Here is a 24,256-nt window from a genome sequence, read left to right as displayed (position 1 = left end):
CAGCCAACAAGTTTCTTTCTCACTTTTACCTTTCTGATTCTCCCGGCCATCCCACCAGGGTGAGGGGCAGAGGGAGTGAGTGAGTGGCTGCCTGGTCCTCAGTTGCTGGCTTGGTTAAACCACAGTTGTTAATTAAATTGTCTGTTGTTTTTTGCCACAGGGAAGGTTAGAGTGGAGTGATCAGAAGCTGTAACGCTGCTGCTGCATTACGCTTCATTTATTTACTCCCAGACTCTCCTCTGTCTCCAGCACCGCCCTCCCCGTGATGGGTGTTTTATTAGTGTGAGAGCAGAACTTCCGCAGTTTGAATTCCTTGGCACAGTGAAGAGGGAGATCTGACGTGTAAGCTTCCTCTTGTCAGCTGTGATACAGCACTTGAGGAGTTAATATCCCAGTGTCCGTCCCAGTTTATTTCTAGTTTAATTGGAGAGTGCACAGAAAGGAAACACTGACGCTTTTTCAAACAGCCCAACATCTGTCAGACGTGGCGTTTAGTGCTTCCCTCCTCCATGTGTCCTGGGCTTTCCTCGGGTGTCAGGTACCAGGTGCTGTGTGAATGGGTCGCCTGCAGCTCTGCTCATGTTAATTCTTTTATTTTTGATGTAGGGAAGGAGAACTGAGAACAGAAACAAAACCAGTACGATGGGTTCAGACGGTTCTGCCCCCGCGGACTCAGAGGAGCATCGAAGCGGTGACGCAACGGCTGCCTCCGGCAAACATTATCTTTGTGGCTACTGTGCAGCCTTCACAAACATAGCAGTTACTTTTCCTATCCAGAAGGTCCTCTTTCGACAGCAGTTGTATGGTTTGAAAACCAAGGATGCAGTGCATCAGCTGCAGAAGGATGGAATCAGAAATCTCTATCGTGGCATCCTGCCTCCGCTGATGCAGAAAACGACGACGCTGGCTCTGATGTTCGGCCTGTACGAAGACTTCTCCTCCCTGCTCCATAGCCACACGAGTGCTCCTGAACTCCTCACTCGCAGCATGGCAGCAGTGCTTGCAGGGACCACAGAAGCTGTTCTTACACCTTTTGAGCGAGTTCAGACTTTGCTTCAGGACTACAAACACCACGATAAATTTACAAACACTTACCAGGCTTTCAAGGTACTGAAAGCCTATGGGATGAGAGAATATTACCGGGGATTGGTGCCTATTCTGCTCCGAAACGGACCCAGTAACGCCCTCTTCTTTGGCCTGCGGGGACCTATCAAACAGTGTCTGCCTGAAGCAACTTCTTACAGCACTCATTTGGTCAATGACTTTATCTGTGGAGGGCTGTTGGGTGCCATGCTGGGATTCTTGTTTTTCCCAGTGAATGTTGTAAAAACTCGCATGCAAGCTCAAATTGGGGGTGAATTTCAGTCCTTCTCAAAAGTCTTCGTGAAGATCTGGCTGGAACGTGACAGAAAACTGATCCACCTTTTCAGGGGAGCCCATCTGAATTACCATCGTTCTGTCCTGTCCTGGGGCATAATCAATGCAACCTACGAGTTCCTGCTGGAGTTGTTGTGAAAACCACTGTCTTCCTCCGGCTCTTCTCCTCATTTAGGCGTCGGCACATATGATGTCACTTAATCCCAGGGAACAGTGCCTGCGTAGTGCGAAGGTAATTAGTCTTGGCCTTCAATATTTATGGAGTGAATGGTGATGCATCTAAACCTTGGTGCAATTAAAATGAACTTCTTAAAGTATTTATTTACTGGCAGGTGAGTTTACCCATAATGGAGCTACTAGACAAATACAAGGTTTAAAACAAAAAGACTTGTATTAGTCCAGCTGTCTATTCTGTATCACTCCCAAAATTTTTTAACGCTCCATGATGGAATATGCTCCACTGTCCATGTTGTAGAACGTGAAAATCAAGGAGGGGCTGATGAAAATTGGTTCCCTTGCCTGATAAACTTCAAAAAATCTCAGTTTAAGAACTGCATTTTCAAATGCTTTAGGGTCCTAAGTACTCCTTATTGTTTAAAGCTAAAAGGACAGATACACATGGGGATGACTGAAGTTTAGAACTTCAAGCTTAAAGTAATCCTGCACAGACTTCTTCCAGACGCTTTGGAGCTTGGCTTTAAGATGAACGTTTCATTCAGCAGCGTAAGTGGTCACTGAATGTTTAACCTCGGAGTGAGCTGGCTCCAGCTCAGAGGGGGATCTCTGTGTGTGTGTGTACATGTGTGTGTATATGTACATGTGTGCCTTCATGTGAAAAAGGGAAAAGTGGAAGGAATGAAACAGCAAATTTACTAAAGCTTTAAAGTGTCCTTCCTTGTTAAAAAAAAACCTTCTACGTGTAAACGTGGAGTTTGTTCTGCTTTTTTTGCATTGCTGCTTTTTCTGTTGCTTACAGCTGCGGGCCTTTCTGTAATCCTCATTCAGGAGTTCTGCTTCCTGCCCTTGTCACAGTGCTTCACAAACACCCTGTTCTGTACTGAGATATCTTGTCTTCTGCAAAATACTTCTGTTCCCTTTGGGCTGTGAAATGAGGGATCACAAGAAGATATTTTCACCTGAAACTTGGAGTTCTTCCTGCTTGATGAGTACTCTTAACAGTTCTGCAACACAGCAGTGTGCAGCAGCACTGACAGGATGGGGTTTCTGGGTGTTCCCCACTTCAGTGGAGGTCTGTACGTGTAGCAGAGAGTGCAGCCAAAGGCGACCTCAAAAGCAGACAGGTGGGAAAGATTCAGCGTGTGGAGAACGTTTAAGGGTTTCTGTAGGTGACTGTTGGAGACTTACAGAAACAGGCAGTGTTGTGTCTTACAGGCTTGGGCGCTGGTGAGACTTCAGGCCTTAGAGAAAGGGACAGAAGAGCAAGCACGACCATAATCTACGTGAGGGTCTTAATAAAAAGCATTTAATTCTCATGAGGGACTTTATCTTATGAAGCTGTGTATATAAAAGAAAATATTTTGGATGATGGGAGGCAGGAAAGCTTTCAGAAACTGGTCGGAATGGGTCTTTTCGTAAGTTTTGGAGTGGTTATTAATTTTTTTCAAGCTTTCCATTTGCTAAACTGCCCTAAAATATTGATTCTAATCAGTGTGTTATGATCATAATATAGTCCCTAGCTTCACAGCCAAAAATGGCCAGGCACGAGTGAGCAATCTTGTACCCGGATGTTGTGATTATCTGCATTTAAATAAAATGTTCACTGAATGTTTGTTACTGGCACAATCTGATTTTTACCAGTGTACTGGTTTTTTGTAATCACTCCTTGATGGAATAAAAAAATTTTCATCCTGTTTCTCCATGGAAGATGCTATATGCTTCTGTAACGCTGGGAAACTGAAGGAGTGAGGGTGAGAGTTTTAGCGTCCGCCTGCCTGACGCTAACTGGTGATTGGCATCTCTGTGGCAAAGAGGAAAGCGCGGCCTGGGCCTGTCGCCGTCTCTGCGCGTGGGGCGGGTTCGATGCAGCGCGCTGCCAGGCGCCCGTGGCAGAACTGTGCTCAAGAATGATCTGTGCTTTATAACCACTGGCAGCTTAACGACACAATCAAATTACAGATGTTTTATGTGTTACAGGACAGGAACTTGTAATCAGGGAAGAGCTTTGGCACAGAAGTTACTGTGAAGTGGGATATGTAGTTCACTGAACGGGATGTGTTGCCAGTCTGGGAGGAGAGCGCAGAAGGAGTTGAGATGCTTCTACTAACACAAAACCAGCTCTGTTCAGGCAAGTTCAGAGGTTGTTTCCAGTCTTAACAAACGGATCACAACCAGGCTGCCTCAACTCAACTTACTTAATGCAGTTGCAGGTTAAGAATAGGGGTGATCCTTGGCAAGAATCAGGAAAGAGTAGCCTGGCTGGCAGTGTTGCCGCGTGTGCAGGGCAGCGTTACTGCCAGTAGTCTGGAGGAGAAAGGGTATTGAAGTGGCTTTGGCCAAGTTATCTTCCCTAGGGGGTTAGCAGCCTTTTCGTGGGACGCCTCAGGGGTGGGATCCTCGGTCTCCTCTTGCCTTGTCTCATCATGGTGTTGGTACAGATGCAAAGGGAACTGAAGCAGGACGTTGCCTGAACAGCTGGCGAGGCCAGGCCTGGTTCTGTCTTCTCTAAAAACATGCAGCTGGGACTCAGCGAGGTTTGATGAGCTTCTAAAGCAGAATTTTAAAAATGATTGCTGCTGCCTCAGTTGATTCTCTTGGTGGACTGCAACAGTCATTTCCATCTGAAGAGGGGAAGGGGAACTCCACCGACAATGATAACGGGAACACTGCCAAGAGAATAATACAGCTAGACTTGGGACAATAGCTACTTTGGGCAAAGGAGGGCAATATTGCAAACTAGTGCTCTCTCTCTTTTGAAGCATATTTCTGTTCCAAAGACCTTGTATACCTACTTTGTGCTAATTGGGTAATCAAATTTGGACAGTTCTTAGCTGTTTGCCAGGGGAGTGGGCTGGAGTGGAGGATGGGGGTGGGAAGAACACAGGCTTTCGCATGGAGAAGTAAACGCTGCAGGCAGCAGCTCCCAGCAGTTCTGGCTGGAAAAGGCCAGAGGCTCCAGTAACAGCTGTGAGAAATAAACATCAGGCACTGGTCGGGCTGTGACAGTCCAGTTAGATTTTTTTTCTCATAGAAACTAATGCCATCACATCTCCAACAACCAGAGACATGGCTTTCTCTCATTTGTTATTGCAACATATAACGAGGGGGCAGGAGAAAGCCATGTGCTGACAAGCCCAAAGAGCATTTTTTGCAGCATCAGAGGAGGTGACCTGGATATTGCATATTATTTTAGGCAGGTACAGACTGTTTGTGGCTGCCTGCTCTGCATCAAACAGGCCTGCTTCAGGGAGAAGAGGTTCAGAGTCAAATTTTGACTCTTACTGCCTCATTTTCAGGAAAGCTTGATGGAAAAGCAGTGCTGCTGGGTCTGGGACACACAAGCTTGAGATCTGCAGTAGCTTAGTATGACCAGCAAAGCCAGGGCAACAACGTGTGTGGATTTCCTCATCTGCTTCGCTTGTATTCCTTTGCCCCAACTCAAAGGCACCTTCTGATTTAAACCCAGATGCCATGTTGCTCGTCTGTGTGTTGAGGCCTCATTTACAGGAAACACAGCAGCAGAGAACCAAGCGACGTGCACAGCGTGTCCTGAGCGTGCTGAGCCCCACACGCCCCATCAGTCCGGCGTGACACTGTGACATTCACCTGCTCCTCAGCTGATGCTGAGGAAGATTCTGGTTTTCTGCAGGTGCTGCTCACACAGTGGCCTCACTGGAGCCCAAACCTTTGCAAGTGGAAGTGCACCGGGGCAGAGCATCACCCCTGGCACGTGCGACCCCCGACCCTCTGCCTCTGACACGGTGATCCCGTGTTTCCCTGTGGGCACAGCTGCCTGTTCACCACTGCAAGGCTCCTCCAGCAGCATTTCACAAGAACAGCAATGCTGCCTTCAAGGATTTGCCATGTGAACAAAAGGAGCTCTCTGCCCCACAGGTACTGTCTCAGGCAATGGAATGGTTAATTACACTTAGTTTGTAATTATCATACTAGCCCAAACACGTCCTGCTCTCCGGGCTTCATGAGTGAGCTGTTCCTTCTCACTTTTTTTTAAAGAGCTGGGTACACAGAGCTCGTTTTGCTCTTAAGCACTGTTTTTTTTTTCCTCTTGGTTGCAGAGTAGCCAAGAAACAGTGAGCATTACAGAATAAGCTCAGTGTAAGATAAATACATTAAAATAGATTTTAATTAATTGAATTATTAAATGTTTAATTTATTATGCAAGCAAGAGAAACTGTCCACAAATAGTAAGTTACTGTACGGCTGTAAGTACAATATTTTCAGAGCAGTTCTGATACTTTCTATACTGTATTAAAAGGCTACATTTTTTACTATGAAATCTCAGGTATTTCAAAATAGTCTACATGCACAATTTGTTCTTGTATTAAAAACCTTATACTTAACTGAAGATACTTCGTGCTTAAGAAAATGCACCATTGACTAAGATCAGGAAATGTGAAGTTTCTTTTTCCTGCAAGACAAAAATATTATGGGCTGCTGACTTCTTCCTTTTACTCCAACTTTTGACAATCTTGTAAACCAGATTTTTTTTTTTTTTAAATCTTTCATTTGGCAAGTATATTTCTTTTTTCTAAAAGTTCACATTTCATAGAGCAGCAGACCCATGTTTTATGGTATCAGGACTTTTTCCATATCAGTGTCACCCAAATTTAAAACAAAACAAAACAAAACACCACCAACAAACAAACAGAAAAAACCCACCAAAATCAACCACACTCACCCACTTTCCCCCCCCCCCCCCCGCAAAAGCCCCCAGAAAACCTGATGTTTACATTCTAATTCTGGTAGTAGGCAATGAAATTGTCCTTACCAAGACTCCAAGAGTGCAAACAAATGCCTGTGTGTGTCTGTCTAGATCACTGTGCTTTTCTTCCTATCCCCAATAGTTCTGTTTGGAGGTTACAGTTTTCCCTGAACTACCCATGTTTGACCAGTGGACTGACGCCCCGTGGCTGTGTATGTACTGAAATAAACACACACGCCTCATACAGAGGAAGCACATATACATGAATGTCACTGTACAGTCCCATTAGGGGTTTCTCTCCCCCTCCCCACCAATGTCCAACAGTGCTGCAGTGATTTAAAGCCTGACATCTAACAGAATACTCGGAAAATGCATTTACTCCCACAACAAACAGTCACTGGACTATTACAAAAGGATTACCAGCTTCAGACACTAGTTTGGTTCCTGTAGATGCTGCTATACGTTGACATTTGTACAGCGATCTTAATTATGCAGTTCATCTCCTTCTGCTGATCAGCCATGCTGCGAATGGAGGGAGGAATTCTTTCACCAGGGAAGTTGTGAATACGAACCATGCGTTTATAAAGCACACTGCATGCTTTACACTCCAACCGCGCTCTGTCTTCAGCAGAAACACTGTAAAATTTATCAGGCGATGTAACACTTGAGTGGTCACAAGTAAACCAGTTTAAAGAAGCCTCTGGTATAAGCCGTGACCATCCTTTGCTGTTACTGCAGACTCTCACCTACCGTTTGAAACATTTTCTTCTATTTTGTTTCAGGCAGTTTTATATAGTTCTGGAAGGTTAATTCATCTTTCGAAACATGAACAGCAAGGTAATCTTTTTCTTTGACTATCTAGAAATAATCCAAAGCTCACCAACAAATGACTTCATTAATTCAATAAGGCAAGGTAATATTATTCAGAAAGACAACTGAAAATCACTCCTTCTAGCAAGATGCAACTGCAAGGCGTATCAGTTATAAACTCTTGAACAGTGTTTCAACGAGCGTTACGTGAACTTCATGGGTAAAACAGATTAACTCTGAAAACTTCCACGTATTGTTGAAAAGGAGTAATCACATTATCAAAATCTAAGATTACCTACTTATTCAAACTTACTACAAATGTAATCAGAAGAACTAGGTAACATTTCTACAGCATACACGGACAGAATCCATCTTAATGCACATCTGCTGGACACGCTACAACAGCGTCAACGTGTCCTCAAACCCCTCAACCACATCAGCTTTTAGCGTCAGTCCTGCACTGCTGCTCAGTTCCCAGAGCCGGGCAGGGCTGCTCAATCCTCTGCTCTTGGTGCTGTGTGCTGCAGGTCATATCCAGATGTGATGACGTGTCACTTTGGAGCAACAATTCTTCACACAGAAAAGTTAGCGTCCACTCTTTCAGCATAATACTCTTGTAACAAACAGCATATCGTGAGGTAGAATTTAAAAAGTAACACTCAGTGCATATTAACAGGCATAGAATTCAAGTCACAAGCAATCTACCAGTTCAAGGAATTTCTGACGGGAAAAACCAAAACCAGCTAGGAAAACAAACAGACCCCAGAACTGCTTCGATTTCACGGGTGCTTCTTTGCCTCCAAAATGAACACAGTTCAATCCTCTGAGAACAGTATTTAAGATTTCTTCAAAAATGTTACCTGTAGTCCTTTTAATGATGTTTAGTAAAACATTAAATGAGAAAACAGCAGCCTAGAAGCAGGGAGAGCGAGTGCTTAGGGGAAAAGCCATAATGGTCCCATGCAAGGACACGGGGAGAACCTGTTTATTACTAACAGGCCACAACTTGAGTGCAGAGCAATGCAAGTGTTCATACAGCCACACTGCATTCCATTTCAAAACACTTCAGGAAGAGGGGACGTAGTACTTCCACTGAACTAATGTGAAGAACACAGTACCCAGAAGTTCTGCCACATGTGGGTTTGGGTTGGTTTTTGTTGTTTTTTTTTTTCCCCCCTCCAAACAGCTCGGCCAACTAAAGATTCCTTGTAGCTTAGCTCCTCCTTTCAATAAAAATCTTGTATTCCAAACTGTCCTCGAGTTTTCTGCATACTTCACTTCCACTGCTTTAAGTCACAGACAAGGGAACTGTTTCTGACAATCCAGCAACTTCCAGCAGCCCCAGATGTAGGTTCAGGTTCACAGGCTGTCATACACGTACAAAAGGAGCTGGGTACACACTGGAAGTGATGTATTTCTAACTAATTTAGACACACGTGCATATTTTATTTGTTCAGTCACTAGGCTCCATTTTGCACGGCTCAGCCAATTAACTTAACGTGAAAAAAAAATAATAAATTATTAATTGTGTTCCTTGTACACAGTTCCAAAAGCACCCAAAAGGTACAGGTGTTTGAATTTAAGAGTCAGTATTTTAGAAAACAGGGCACCTCTCTTCATCTACGATTTCATCAGTCTGCTTTTGAGTTCAAGATGAGAGTTTCAGCAACAACAGAACTGCTCAGATGATACACTACGGCACTTATCCACCTGTGAGCTGCTATCTGAGAAGACTATGGGCATTTATTTGCATTTTAAGTTAACTGAGAGTATTTACTTAAAAAATGATCCTTTCTCCTCCAGCTGGGATGATAATCTCCTGAGACACCATCACCAAATAATTCTGTTAAAAACCCATGAGAATAGAAAGTTTAGGGCTTCCATCGAACAGCAGGAACTGCGTCAGCTGCACGTACTGGACTATTTGAATGTAGTCCTTCGGCAGTCAGTTGCTAGAGATGATAAAAACCTAGTGCAGGAGTAATTAACTAGTCCTCAGATGACCAAATACTCAATACTGAAGGCCTTGTATTACTAAAGAAATTGTCCCAAAGAAAATATTTAAGGTTTTTTTCTCATAATGCAGAGGAGTCTTTCTAAGTCTCAATGACTTCTCCACCAACACTCATATGCTACCTACACCAGTTCAGAACTACAACAGAATCATTAGGCCTATGTCTTTCCAGCTGTCTCATCTTCAGAGATGTCTTCTTTTTCCCCAAACACATACTAACTTTTAAAAAGCATGGTCTGTTGAGCCACAGACAGTGAATCTGAACACCAAAATGCTGTCAGTCCCTTTTAGGTAAAGTTTGCTGCTGAACTGAGTGTCTGAATGGTCAGCAAAACTTTAGTGAAATAATAATAAAAAAAAGATCTTGTAACATGTGAAGTGATGAGAATATTACAAACTGATACGGACATAGGAGACTGAAGTAACTGTGCATTTACAAGATCAGCTACATCAACTTGAGGGCTAAAACATGGCGTTTGTACTTAATATGTGATTTAATGGTGAACATTAATGTTTTTCACATCTTAAGATAAGCAGGGTTAAATCCAAATAGATCTTACTGTAGACAGGCATGCTTTTAATCTGTTCCCAAAATGACAGTACATCTGAAGAAAGGCTTATCTGGTGATACTACGGACACGTCCTAGAGGAATTCCTCTCACAGCAATGGTGCAGGTGAGGTGTGGATGAACATTCAGGTGGGGCGTAGTTTTAACACCAGCAGAAAATTCTGCAGTGTTAGTTTTCAAACATGGGATGAAGGTTCATGTCACTGATGTGGAAAGCGCCCTACAAAAGAAACCCTGGTGGCCAAGGAGTCAAAGTTGCCCAAGAGAGGCCGACCAAGGACATCCCCATGGTATAAAACATCCAAACAGTTCGTCTGCAGTGGTTGCAGGGCAGGGTGTTCACCCATTCAACTCCTGCTTCCCTGCCCCAGTCTTTTCCTACTAAATTCTCTGTGATAAAAATACAGCTACATCTCCATCCAGGACCTATTCCTTCTGGCAATAAACATAATATATACAATTACAGAAAACCAAATGTTTTAAGTACAGCAAAACATTACAGAAACGTGACTCATTTTTCTAGCCAATCACAACCAACCAAATTAATATAGAAATGAAAACAAAATTTTCTGTGACGGTAACTAATTGTGTTAGTTACATAGAAAAGCAGCTCATTACCTAATCATCACTGTATAGTAGCTTCAGCAACAGAAAAGGACGAGAAAGTGTACATGTGGAAGTCCAGCTCTTTTGGAACAAGGAGGCGTCGTACCCGGGGACCCTGGGCGAGTTTGGTCTGAACTGCGACCCCTGCCCCCTCTGCATTTGTTTTGAATAGCCCACTCCAAGTTCCACTGAAGGAAATTATCAACAAGTATCATGGTGCAAACAAACCAGAAAAATGACTCAATGGCACAGGATCAGCAGGAGCAGAGGTCTGCTTGGAAGGCTGAAAACACAGCGCACGGAAGCAGACTTGTGGATGCAGTACGAGAATGCGTACAGTGCTGGGCTAGAAACTTGTTCCACTGTTGTCTTCAGAGATCATAGTAACTATGACCTTCTCTGGATTTAGAGATTTCAGAAAGAACACACTTCAACTAAACTGAAGTAAAAAACACAAACATCTGAAGGTCCTGTTGATGCAAGATGTGCCTAGAACTTTGGCTGATACAGAGAAACACGTCCACTAAGGCACCCCGAGGCGATCTGACAGTGGGTTGGAGAAAACTTGGTTGTCAGTACCACGTCATTGTGAGAGTAGAGGGAACGTATTTCTTTCAAGGGACTGGCTTCTTTGGGCAAACAGTCAACGAGTTCACTGCAGTGTGCATCAAACCCCAACAAGCGGATCCCAAAGCCATGCGGGGATGAAATCATCCGGCCATCGGGACTGAAGCAGAGTTCTTTGATGTAACCCCGGCCCACGTTGGCTTCTTCAATGCAATGAGTCAACCGCAGGGAACAGCGAGGCGAGACGGGGCGTACGGGGGCTCCTTCCTGGAACTCATAGACACAAGTCCACTAAAGAGAGAGGCAGAGAAAGCAACATTGAAAGAAAAGTAAAGCACTGCAGGTATCCATTCCCTCCCACTGCATGTCAAGTCAGTAACACAGGCATGACCATGCTGTTGCCTATCTACTCTTCAATAAGCATCTCCAGTGGCCAAGGCCAGTTCCTTGGCATCTCCTCCGCTTTCAACTGTCTAAACAAAACAGCTGCCTAGTATCAAAGCTACTTTTTAAATTAAATGTGATGCTAGATATAATCTTCTAAATCTAGTTTTTATCTGGAAAGAGTAAAACCTAATCCTTTATCCAGGCATCTGCTCTAATCTAGTAAATCTGTAATTTATGACTGACCACTGGCATTTTGTTCCCTTAACTTCAAAAGGAAAGGAATCTTGAAACAAGTGGGAAATAGATTATTGAAGGAATGTTATGAACAGCTCTATAGCCAGCTTGTTACTTGTGAGACAGCCAGGGATTTTAATGTGCAATCTAATTATCTACCCTCAAACCAAATGCAAAACCAGCTCTATTAAAAAGTTTGTCATGTTGAAATATTCCATTTCAGCCACAAGACAAAAGAAGCGTTAGAAGTTGTGTTCCGTATATTCTACTGAAATAAACACAAAGGGAACAATACTTATCAACATTAATAGAAGGGACTAGGGCAGGTACTAGGACTATGGGAAGTTATAACTAGGTCAATCGTCACTATCAACCAACCCAACAGAGTATTTGCATGATCAAAAAAATTCTATGTTGTACAGCAGTTTGATTATAAGTTTACAGAATCAGCTTCAAAATTTGTAACAAATCTGCTAAGCTTCCAATCAGTCCTCTACATATCTGTAAAAGGTTACCACTACAAAGAGTGGCTTTCTTCAAAAAAACCCACAAACAAACAAAAAACAAACCCACCCCAATTTACATCAGCTACCAAATTAACTAAACTGTTTATTATTGGTCAAGTATTCAAACAATTCTTTGTGGTTTTGGCAAATAAATATAAAACCTCTGTGTCTTGAAAACAGAGTGGTCTGCACAACTGTCACAGCAATAATTTGAAATAACCCTAGGAAAAAAAAAAAAAGCTGTTTGCTAGAGGACCATCTGTTGGAATCCAGGTGCTCTGAAGGCTCCGGCTGGGCTTTAAGTGAACTCGAGTTAACCTGGAAGTCACTTCTTCAAAAGCAGGTGCTCCCAAACACAACCTGCAGGCTTTTGCTCTTTGTATACAGTCCATGGAGAAGTATTTTCATTATTTCTGAGTGCATCACAGACTGCTTGTTTGTCTTAAAACGGGGTCCCAGTGCCATATAGCAGCTATTATACAACACTTCACAAAAAGCACCTGGGGAAACATAATCCAACACTGGCCTTGAAGTTTGCCATTACTTCTTTAAAGCAGTATTCAAGGGAGCGAAATCTGCAAGCTGAAGATGAGTTGTAACTGCTCTTATGACTCTTATTACTTCAAGCAAAGGCCCGGAACAGATCCTGCCAGGAAGGTCACTGATACGCCCTTTACATTTAAGCTGCAGTGTTTTAGAGTGAGGGTTGAGACCAAGGCACTTCCACATTCACAAGCATCATGCTCAGACCCACAGTGTGGTATTCCCCAGGAGATGCAGAATTATGCCGTAAGGGTTTTTCACAGAAGGGCAGGAGCATCCTCTGGAAACCATTCATCAGCACAGCAGAAGCACTTCATCCCTGAAGCACCAATGGAGGTTGAAAACACACCAAAGGCACTTGAGGAATTCAGAGGAGCTTCTCTGCTCAACTTAAACTATGTTCATCAGTACACAATGCTCTCTCTCATCACCTGTATTTTCCAAGTTCAAGCCTCCTATATTTTGGCAGGTACCTATTTTTCAGTCATGTATTTGGCAGCACAACTACTGTCTGAAAGGTTTTAACAGAGCTGTGAACTGTACAATGTATTATGTGAAAGAGCAAGGCAACAGGAGTTCTGAATGCAGGATACAAAGTTATATGAGTTAATTTAAAAAAAAAAAGTTCATAATCTTGGTGTAAAATTAATTCATTTGTAAGTAACTGATTTATTCAAATGTAAATTTACCCCAAAACAAGATATGACTGATATTATCTTACTCAGTGTATTTTTTTAAAAAATATTAGTTTTACCTCCTGGTCATCTGTATTACTTGAGCACCGAAGAAGCGTAGCCCACCCTTTTGGATGTAGCTGCAACGATGTAATGCAATTGCCCCGATCTCTTTCTCCAGGAACTTCTGGTGTTAAGACCTCCAAACTATTTCTAGGTGATCCACCTAGAAGGGGAAGTCAACTGTAAGTCTCAATGAAGTCTATATGCTGATCTGCACCTCTCTCATCAGTCTCCTGCTGACCCCAGGTCAAACAGGTGACACTTGCATTTGACTGCTAGAAAAGACCGCGCCTTTATGGAAGTAAAGCAAAGAGAGGTTATACTAACAACTGAAACTAATACCAATGGGCTCAGTCCTGATTTCAAATAGCTCCTTCTTGGAAATTTTCCTTCCAAGACCTGCATTAAATCACCTCATATTATGAACTAAGAGTTAACTTTCTATCCATAAGCTCTGCATTATCATTAAAACAAAGTCTAAAGAGTGGGGGTTTTTAAGAACTACTGGTTCTCAAACTTGTACAATGTTCTTCCCAAATTCCTTCCCAAGTCTGCTGAGCTGTGTGCAGTTTGCCTCCCTTCTCCTACTTACCCCTGGAAAGCTTTTCACAGGTAAATCATGCCCTGGCATCCAGATAAGCTTCCTCCTTTCATAAATATGTTTGAGGATCTCACAACCACGAGTAGTTAAAACCTGACATTATACTTATTTAATTGCACGTGATTCACAAAGTTTATACCCATTTGCCAAGTTCATGCTGACTCTCTGGAAGTGTATCCTTGATTCAGAGGAGGCCTGCTAACAGCACCATCAGTTTTCATAGCTCTGTAATTAGCTAGGGCTTGGTTTGTAATCAGAACTTCACAAAACACTCTGTTCACACTTAGGACCTGTTTGCATACTCTTTTTCCATGCTACTGACTCCTCAGGAAGAAACTGCCGATACCTGTTCCCACCATTAAGGAAAACAAAAAGCAAAACATAGTTATGTTCTGCTCTGCTGTTTGGTTTTTTTCCCCTAAAGGTCACTCACACAAACTGCTTTCAAGAAAAAATACAAGGAGGAGGGAGCACCTCTACATAGCAACAATAATGTACTGATATAAAATAAAGATCTTGTTGCTGTTATCAGATTTCTTGGAAAAAAAATTATTAGATCCCCAGACTTTGGTGTACAATTATATTTTATTGGTTTAATATCAGTCATAGTGCCATTATTCTTTTAAAAGTCACAGAGACAAAAATGCATTGTTTCATTATTATACTCTGGCCTCTTCTGGATACAATGAGTCAAAGTCCACAGTTTATTTATATTTTTTAAAATCTTTTCCTACCTTCTCGCTGGGAGGATCGTGACATGTGTTTCTCAGACAGCGGACCCAAATCATTCTGGTGACATGGTGAACCAACAGCTCGAGGACCAGACGAACCTGATGACGTTATGTCTGCAAACAGCATCAGCCGTGTGAACATAACAGCTAAGCACAGCCCACTCACTAGGCATGTCCCTCGCTTACCCTTCCTTAGAAATGTTAAGTAAAGGGAAAGGGTAAGACATCTTGCTAAGAAAATACTTTTCAAAGTTTAGTTTATAGTCTAAAAGAACTATTCTGTTTGTGCCTCATACAGATAAGCTGCCAGCACAATAAACTCTACTGGAAACAAGACGTGAGCTGCATTCCTTCCTTCTTGTGCACTATCACCCTCCTGCTGCGACACCCAGACAGCAGAGCTCCTGTCAGTACTTTACTCTGTTACTGCCACAGAGCAGCAGGAAGCAAACAGTGACATTTCAGAGCACGTGATTCTTCCAGGTCTGCTGTCAAGAGCACCCACACCACTAGACAACAGTCATTAGCAGTTGCTGGAGCTCACACACAGTCAGCCCACTCAACACAAGTTGAGTTTCTTTTATTACAGGATCAAGGACAGATAAATCCTTGATAAATAAAGCTGGAGACTGCCAGCTCGAGACGACAAAATTCCACAGGTGCTATATCCTGTAGTGCTGAAGTCCTGATATCAAAAATCACCCTAAACAGGCTCCCCAAGTCAGAACATACCACTCAACAGTACAGATGTGTGTGAGCCCTGTGCAACAGAGCAGCTACCATGCCGAAGAGTTAGTTCCTCAGCAGAATCCTTTTGACTCCACCTCTGCCTTCTCTTGCCAGCTAAGAGTATCCCATAAAACACCTCTAACAGAAGCTGCCACAGACCTTTCCACAAGCATTCACCTGAACTTGATGTAGTCCTCCTAGCTCTTAAAATTGGGTAGCTGCCAACCTCTAAAGATTTGTTTAGGTCAAGGTCATGCAAAATCAGAAGATATCCAGAGGAGGTTGAAATCAACATTTTGGAACAGTCTGGCGTCAGCCTCATTCGCATGAGAAAACGGGTGTGAAAAAACTTCTTGTGGGGACATCCATCCTCTGTGCACCTGGAAAGAGGAAAAGCACAAGGAATGGCTGCAGTGAGCTTCGACTCAAGTCCCTAATAACGTCCAGAAGAGCTCAAGATGTGCTAAGCACCCCTGTAAATCCAAAAACTTTTTTTGAGTACCGTTTTTATCCTACTTAAATCAGATTTTAATGAAGTGTCAGAAGTCACATTTGCATAGTACCACAATGAAGACAGAACTTTTTCAAAAAGGAAGAACTACGTTTTGGCACGTCAGCAAGAAAAGCTTTGTTTTTAGCTGCTGCCCTATTACCATATAAAGGTGATGCAAGTTCTTGGCAAGGACTATAAACTGATCACAGTATTTAAGAGCGCATTAGAGCACCACTCAAGGAAGCAGATTTTCATTCTTGTACAGAAGAACCCTATCCTTGTGTGCTTTAGAAATGCAACAGCACAAAGAGAGCCACATACCTGTTTGTGTCCCAGATGATCACGTTTCCATCAAACCCTGACGTTACTAGTAATCTTGTGTTGGTATCATACTCAATGTTCTTCACCCAGCTGGTATGACCATGTAAAGTGCACACTTTTGTGTTCAGCTTTCTCAAATCCCAAAGTGCTATTGTAGTGTCATCAGAACAAGTGGCAAACAGTCGATTATCTAGAAACCTGAAAATGGGAGAGAAATACTGTGGCTGCTTAGTACCTTTTCTAACTTAAATATTCTTAAGCAGGAATTAAAGCTAGCACAGAAATAGAGTGGCCACACAAAAAAAATTAACATACAACAGAATATTTGTCAATAAAACAGTTCCATTAAAAAATGGAACCAGCAGTGCATCTGCAGTAGCAAACCAGTAAACCCACAAGAGCATAGCAGAAGTTTTGTTTCTGGTTTGGTGGTTTGATTTGTTTGTTTTGTTTTGGGTTTTTGTTTATTTGTTTTTTTAAGGAATCCCCTGAAGATCACATAACCACCAAGCCACCAGTGGAACACATGCTCACAAAGACTCCCAGTGGTAACTAAATCAGTTACCCATCCGGACAACACTCAGCTCTAAACTTACAAAGTCTTTATAAGACACAAACGTGCCAGGACTGGTCAGCTTTCAGACCACTGGGTCTGTCCACAGACAGACCTGCTGAGTAGTTTGGCAGACGCTGCAACAGAGGTCTGCCAGCCTAGATCGTTTGTAACTTACGCCTTTCACCTTCCCCACTTCTGCCAGGTCCTTTCGCTACTACGGACAAGCAGCACCAGAAGACACAGCAATCCCACCTTCATTTCAGAGTGTACAAGATTCTATCAGCTTGTAATTAAACCCATGCTCTTCTTTACTCTCTTCATTTCTACCCACATATCCACCATCGTTCTCCTCCTGCTATTCTGTAAATCGTCCTCTCTTCCCCACTGCAGACATAAGCTCCCAGCACTCACAGGTGGTTTTTAAAATAAAATTACCTTTTGTTATCCCTACTGGGAGCCCCTTACTGCTTTTACACCTTGCTGCTCTGTACGGCACACATCCCACTAGCTTAGCCAAAAGACGTGGTGTCCAAGCCTCCTTTAGCCACCGCCTGAGCGCCCCCCCTTCCACAAGGCCTGACGCTGCTCTGTACCGCGCCTGGCTGCTCAGCATCCAACGTAGTCGGTCCTGAACAGAAACTCATTGCAAAGTCTGTGACAGGAGTCGATCGACGGGGACCTGCTTTCAGAAATGCCCTGCCTAGCCAGCCCAGCACGGACAGCGGTGGAACCACCCACGCTAGAAATGCTCACTGCCAGGCTTACCGGGGTGCTGCTGGGGCAGTGTGAAGCCCTGCTCTTACCAGAAGGCTGTTACAGACGATGGATCTACATAGCCCCTTTCCAACCAGACCTCCTGCCACTCTGTGATGTAGCCACAGCTCTCCATAGACACCTGAGTCACACAGCATCTGCATGCTCAAAAGCTGGCCCTGTGGTTTCACACGGGACGTACAACCATGCTTTTTCAAGAGATTTAATCCGGCAGATTAACTATCTCATGCATGGCTTGCTTTACTAACTACACATCTTACATTACACACGGCACTGCTATCTTGGAAACGTGTGCTAGATTTAAATCTGAACGCTGCCCCTGTTTGCACATATCCCAAGACCCTTAATTTCATTCCACCTTCACCCATATTTTTGCTTCAGAGCCCATCCAGATCCACAACGTCCCAGGAGCAGTGCTAGCTGCAGCTGTGAAGCCAGGAGGAGCCACGCAGACCTCCTGCATCAAGGAAGGTTCTGTACCACCTGGACAGTCCCTACAGTCTCCATCAAAAAGCAAGGAGCTTTTGCTCGCATCCTTCTGCCTTTCCTTTCTGCACAGTACAGTTGTGTGTTTGAAGCAGGCACATGAAGTTGGGCTTTTCAAACGTACAAAAACAAGCACAGGTATCAAAGTGCAAATGCAGAGCACTGTTCAGGATGAGCATTTCAGATTATCTTTGGAAGTAGCAGCTGCACAAGTGGCAAAGGCTACTCAAATTTATGGGCTCCTTCAATACAGATGTGCACGTAAGGATGTAAGTGGTTTCAGCTTCCACCACAGGATAATATGAAGCTCTGTTTAACTCACTACTGCAAGAAGAGCAAGCCTACTGCTCTGTATTTCACAAGGTATTTACAGACCTCCAGTTCTACAGCGTACTTGTATGCAGCAGTGAATCTGTACCACATGCATAGTGCTCCATATGCACTGTTTATATTCTGCACTTAGCAGATCTTGAGTTCCTGCTTTCTTAACAGATGACAGGCTCATCACTAGTGTCATACTGGGAGAAGATGATAAAGTGGAAAAGAATATGGGTCATACTAGTTGGATTACTACACTGATCAGGTTAAGTACTTAGCCTGTTCAGGTGGTAATTCCTTATCATGATAATCTCTGGTCTTCAGCCAAACTTCAGTGTGTATCACTCCTCCCTGAAGTAGTATGAGGCAGCTCGACCACCTTCAAGTGATTAGAGAAGGAAAGAATATCTGATGTAAAAACACTCCATCAGACAGAAGGGGATAGAAGGGCTGGAATGGGCACTAAAAAGGCAGAGCTAGGTAATAGATTGAGTAAATTGAGTCTAGAGGTTACTTAAGCAAATGTGAGACTTCTCAAAAACCCAAAGTGAAGATAAGACTTTGAACAAGTACTTAGACGAGTTACTTGGTTCACTAAGAAAATCAATGGATAAAATTATTTAGTTGGCATTACACAGATCAAAGTTTAGCATACTCCATTCCCACTGCAATCTATGTCCTTACCTTCAGAATGGTCTGATGAAGGTGTTTGGAAAAAAAAACCATACCTGACATAAAAGCGAAAACAAAACCTATCCAAAACCCACCAGAAACAGCTGCACATAAATACTACGGCAAGAACAATCTACACAGAGGTATGTGGAAAGTTACCCCTAGAAACAGCATTTTATATTTTAGGCTTAGAACCAGGCAAAAGTAGCAACAACTCCAATGAAAAATAACCAAGTACAATGTGAAGAATCCAACATTTCAGATTTTCAGGGTTAAAGTAAAACAGAGTACACCTCTTGCCTGTATAAATTAATCATTTGTCTTTATCTTAGATGCTGCAGGTAACTCTGCTTCACCCACCACAAAACAATTTTCAGAAGAAAGAGACATGGAGATACAAATGGTATCAAACAGCTTTCATGTCAGGAATGACCAAGCAGGCTACGATTCACTTGAAAACTGGCTAATTGAATGTGCATATGACTCAGGCATATAAAAGCGACTGACATAGAGAAAGTAAAGAGACATTAATTGTTCCTCTCTTCCAACTTAAGAAAACAAAAAGATAGAGGGCCTCAAACTAAGCTAACAAGTTTTAGAAACACTACAAAATACTTCTTGAAACACACCTGTGCCACAGAGCTCTGCCATGGGTGAGTTTTAAGTAAACTCAAAACCTGACCAAATTCAGGTAGAAAAAAAGTCTGCTTTAGATGATTATAAACCACAAATCCCCAGTGACTGGGAGATTACTGGAAGAGGACCATCACATGCACACCTCTGAGGCACCTGCTGTAGGGCACAGCAGTGATGGTATTAGTTTTTTCTGCTTATTACAAGTAAGTTCTGTAGCAGTATAGTGCCTGGAGTCCTGCTCATCAAGCAGAAACAATACAGCTGGTAATGCTGTACTAACCATGTGTTACAGAATATAATGAAATTCCTTATAACTAAGTTTATAACAACAAATGGGGACATAGAGGAAAACACAGAAAAAGATGTCACTATCCTACAAAGAGAAAATAAAGCTTTAAGAAGCATTTCAAAGGAGAGTGGAAAGTTTTCTGCATGTTGCTAGGAAGGACTTTGCTCTGGTGATAAACACTAAGTCTGAGAGTTATCGGTGTGGAGGTAGTACTGCTATTTTTATGTAAATCAAACTACACAGAGAAAAGACATTTAAGGACCAAGAGCAGACTTACAAAGACTCACAGACAGCCAAAGTGGAAAGAAAGGAGATCCTCTGAGTAAGAGAGGAGAGTGGCAGGAAGTTTCAGTGCTGTTCTCAACCAAGGAGTGAGATAAATTTTCAAGATCAGCACAGCTGACTGAAGCAGAGACAGCCAACCAGTCAAGCAGCCTGCAACAGAACAGTCTTCGAAAAACACGGTCCAGACTAACTCACTTGAAACCCTAGCAAGAGCAGTCTGAATGTAAGGATTTAGAGATGTATAAAAATACAAATAAATCCAGTTTGCCTGTGCCTTCTGGTAGCTTGATAACATGGCTTTATTTCCCACCTAGCAATATCTAAAAGCTAAGCACACTTAAACTACAACCACTGGCACGCAAGACGTGAGAAGCTGTATTTCCTTGCAGAAAAGCGTGTTCTCAACATCTCTTCTGTTGTGCCAGCTTTTACTGTAGCTATTCTGAAAGACATCCAACGGATGTAAAACTACAGTCCCCTCTAAAAAGCACAAATAGCTTGTGAAAAACATCAATTTATCCGAAGAACGTGTAAAGACAGTGTCACCCCACATTTTTTCAGCTCTTTTGAGGGGCAATGCTCAGATTGCTTCTATAGTTTTCTTGGGGTTTTTTTTTGTTGTTGTTGTTTGGGTTTGGTTTTTGGGTTGGTTTTTTTTTGCTTTGAGAACCTGCGTGAAGAGAAGCTACAATATTGTCCATATGGTTAAAAAGTGTCTTAAGCTCACGTGTGAAAGTCTATCCTCAGATCCAGAACAGCTACAAATAGTAGGATTTAAAATTAAAAACACTGCACGACAAAAATACTGATGATTTAGGTTCCTGTGCTCGCTGTTTCTGACTTCATCCTGAGAAACATGCAAAGGATTTAAACCACAAAGACTGAGTTTAAGTTGAATGGTGGGAGCCATTTCACTTTCCCAGCTCTTCTGTATCATACCTGGATTTAAAGCAGACAATCTTTGTTTGGAAATTTCTATGTGACTATGGCAAACACTCTTATGATTCAAAATACCAGCCATATTCATATAAATATATGATCTTGCTACTGTCTCTGACTTGCACTTGAGACACAAATCACATGCTACTTCTTACACTCTGATTTACCACATTCATTTGGGGCATCCTAAAGGCCAATTAAAACAGGTGACAACCCTTAACGCTCTTCTGCTCCCATGAACTGCAGCTCCTCCATCAACAAAACCACCTCCCACCACCACTTCCAGATTCCTCCTCTTCCCCTTCCCACCTCCAATACTAAAGAGAAGGAAAATGGCACAAAGCAAACCGCAGCCTAATGGCTTCACAAAACCCACTCTCCCCAAGAAAGTGCATAACACAAACTTATCATGCTGTTGTAAGAAAAGCATCTATGGCAAGGCAAAATACGAGATCTTTTATTCCTTCTGGCCTACCTGATATTATTTACACAGTCTTCATGAGCTTCAGAGAGAGTTTTGATGTGCTTTGAAGATATTGGGTCAAAAAGCAGTACTTCAGTCTGTTCACAAGCAACAGTCAACACTGACCTGCAGGGGAGTAGAGCAAAGCAGACACATTTGTATTCAGTAGAATAAATTATATCTGTGTGCATCCAGCTAACCTCCAACCTCTGTCCTCACAGAAACACAGCTTCACCATTGCTCAGCTTGGCTTTCTGTCTACACTGCACTGACTCTGCAGAAGTATCTGTATTTTTCTGCTGCCTTCTTGCAGATGCCTATTCTCAAGCACCTAATACACAAAAAAATACAGAAGAAAATAGCATGTTGTTTCATTCTGGAGAAGTTAACTTCTCCAGCTTCTTTCTGAGAGACAAGGACTCTCCTGCCTGCCTGTGGGCGTAATTAACGCGCAGCTCGTACGTTCGCTAGAGAGACCACATGCTCTTTTAATTCACTTTTTTTTTTTTTTAACATGCAAAGCGGTGGTTTTATAATGGCTGCATACTTCACAGATCCAGTGATGGCTTTATTTAAATCACATAGCTAAGTGCATTTACACCAGTGGTTTTTTTAGAAGTTACTTGAGGGTGATTTGTCCCATCACTGCAGTGCAGGGCACAAACTCAGTGGCTCCTGTCTAAGAAAAAAGAAGGTTCAAGATGTGGCATGAAATCTGCTGCTTTGCCCATGTGAGGATATTTGCTCGGTGCTGCAGGAAAGAGGAAAAAGAAATAATAATAAAAAAAGATCACCCAAGAGTAAGTGGAAAGGCATCTTCTCTGAAATTCTACTGCAGATTTCCCATACAACTGTACCCATGTCACGGTCTCCCTCTAGCAACATGGTTCATTCTTGGGCAACCGCTTTCCACAGGGTGCTGAGACACCGTAGTCCGCTTTTTGGGGTGTCAGACAACCAGGTGCAGAGCTCTGTGAAACACAAGGGTCTGACAAAGGCTGTGCTGAGGAAGGAAGCACAGCACACGCCGAGCGCCAGCAGCCCACGCGCGCTTGTCAGCCAGGCAGCCGCGAGCCACCTCCTACACTGTCACCACATCAACCCTCATTAAAGGGGACAACGTGTGGTTACAACCTCCTCTAACCTCCCGCCCTTACCAGCTATGGCAATACACCCCTCAGACTGCACGGACGCTACCCCAGCTACACCATCACCGTGCAACAGGCAGCCAGCGCTGCGCAGTTTCCTCCTCTCCCCCCACAACACGGACTGCATCGGCTGTTGGGCTGGGCGTCCACTCAGAAGCAGCATGACAGGGACAGTCAGACTGTCTGTTCAGAAGCAGAATGTTTAAACCAAACTCTCAAAGAGAGCACCCCTTCCTAATAACCCGACTACTCAAGCAGCTCTGCTGACTGCCTGCATTTTCCTGCATCAGCACAGCATGAAGCCAGTAAATGCTAAAGGCAGAAAGGTTCAAGGCTTTATTTAAAATCTCCAGCCTTTCTGCAACTGAGTCATTTTTTTCACTAAAAGCTTATATTTTAAAGTTTAGATTTAACAGTTTTACTTTTTAAAATAGCAAGAAGTCAAGTGCATCACACGCTATCAGACATCACGTGCTTTTAACGAGAAAGAAAGAGTTCTCTGACAAAAGGTGTTGTGTTCTAAATGCAGCAGTGTTGTTATGGAAGTGAGGGTCCAAGGCAGCAACAGCGAGGCACTGGCACCAGTCTAAATCGTGCATCAGCAGAGACTCACACTGGGAACATGGCTAATTGATATCCACATTTTTTGAGATTAATTTTGCAACAGACATTAAACCACACTACCATTACTACTCTAAGGATGCAGAAAAGTCTATAGCAAGATTTAGTATCTTACTCTATCACCTAATTCACCTGCCAAAACCAGAACAACTAACAGAAACTACAATTTCAAGGACACTACCTCCTTTAAAAAGGCACCTTTTCTTCCCCACACAAAGACCTCTGTGTACCCATATACAGCTTTTCTTGGAGAAAAATAATCAAAGATTTTGTCCAGGACATGTGTTATTTGTAAATGAGACCAGAGAGATTTCTGCAGAGGGTTCACAGAGGTCCCACCAGGCACAGAAAACACCAGCTGTCCACAGCTGGGGCAGGCTGTCCAGCTCTGCCCCCGCCTCTCCTGGGCTGTCAGTATTGACTGGGTGGGTGTGGGCTGAAAAGGTCTGACTAAGGACAATGACAGGACAGGGAAGTCTGGCCAGCTTCATTAGTGAAGCCAGCTCCAGGAAAGCTCAGAAGTTCCTCAGCACTGTGACAACTCTGACCAGTACAGCAGTGTTATGACAAGAGGGCAGCATGCTCCAACGACCCTCAGTCCACAAGGTGAGCCCTTGAGGAGCAGTTCCCCACAGGCCGGCCAGACCTCACCGGCAGCACACACAGCCCACAGGCAACATCCCCAACGTGTCTCTGAGGAGCCAGAAGCTGACAGCAAGGGCAAGGAACGGGGATGCAGCACTCCTGACCACAGTCGCTTCCCCAGAGAGAAGCTACAGGGACCAGAAGTCCCCACTACAGAGGACGGGTCTCACCAGCACGGAACAGGGCGAGTCTGTGACTGCTCTGAGCTGAACCAGCAGAGAATCATGCAGAAGTGAGAGCAAGGTTTGAGTTACAAATCATAGATTCGTAAAATGTTGTGAGCTGGGAGGGACCCACAA

The 24,256-nt window shown here is 43.2% G+C and overlaps 2 protein-coding genes across 2 annotated transcripts; one reads left to right on the top strand and one right to left on the bottom strand.

Annotated features, from left to right (window-relative positions):
• Positions 1-606: 606 nt before the first annotated feature.
• SLC25A51 (solute carrier family 25 member 51) lies at positions 607-1,716 on the top strand. Its single transcript, XM_010173702.1, has one exon. It carries the CDS (start codon positions 643-645, stop codon positions 1,513-1,515), a length of 873 nt encoding a protein of 290 aa, XP_010172004.1. The 5' UTR covers positions 607-642; the 3' UTR covers positions 1,516-1,716.
• Positions 1,717-10,765: 9,049 nt separating this feature from the next.
• On the bottom strand, positions 10,766-21,669 carry DCAF10 (DDB1 and CUL4 associated factor 10; the record flags this gene model as incomplete). Its single annotated transcript, XM_010173704.1, has 6 exons — positions 10,766-11,134; positions 13,268-13,413; positions 14,586-14,696; positions 15,489-15,691; positions 16,126-16,323; positions 21,556-21,669. Coding segments are annotated over 6 exons (1,141 nt in total), but the record flags the coding sequence as incomplete, so codon positions are not given.
• Between the last annotated feature and the right edge of the window lie 2,587 nt (positions 21,670-24,256).

The sequence above is a fragment of the Antrostomus carolinensis genome, unplaced genomic scaffold (genome assembly GCF_000700745.2).
Source record: "Antrostomus carolinensis isolate BGI_N321 unplaced genomic scaffold, ASM70074v2 scaffold35698, whole genome shotgun sequence".
Lineage (NCBI taxonomy): Eukaryota > Metazoa > Chordata > Aves > Caprimulgiformes > Caprimulgidae > Antrostomus > Antrostomus carolinensis.
The sequence above is the reverse complement of the archived record's forward strand: the minus strand, read 5'-3'. Positions and strand labels throughout refer to the sequence as shown.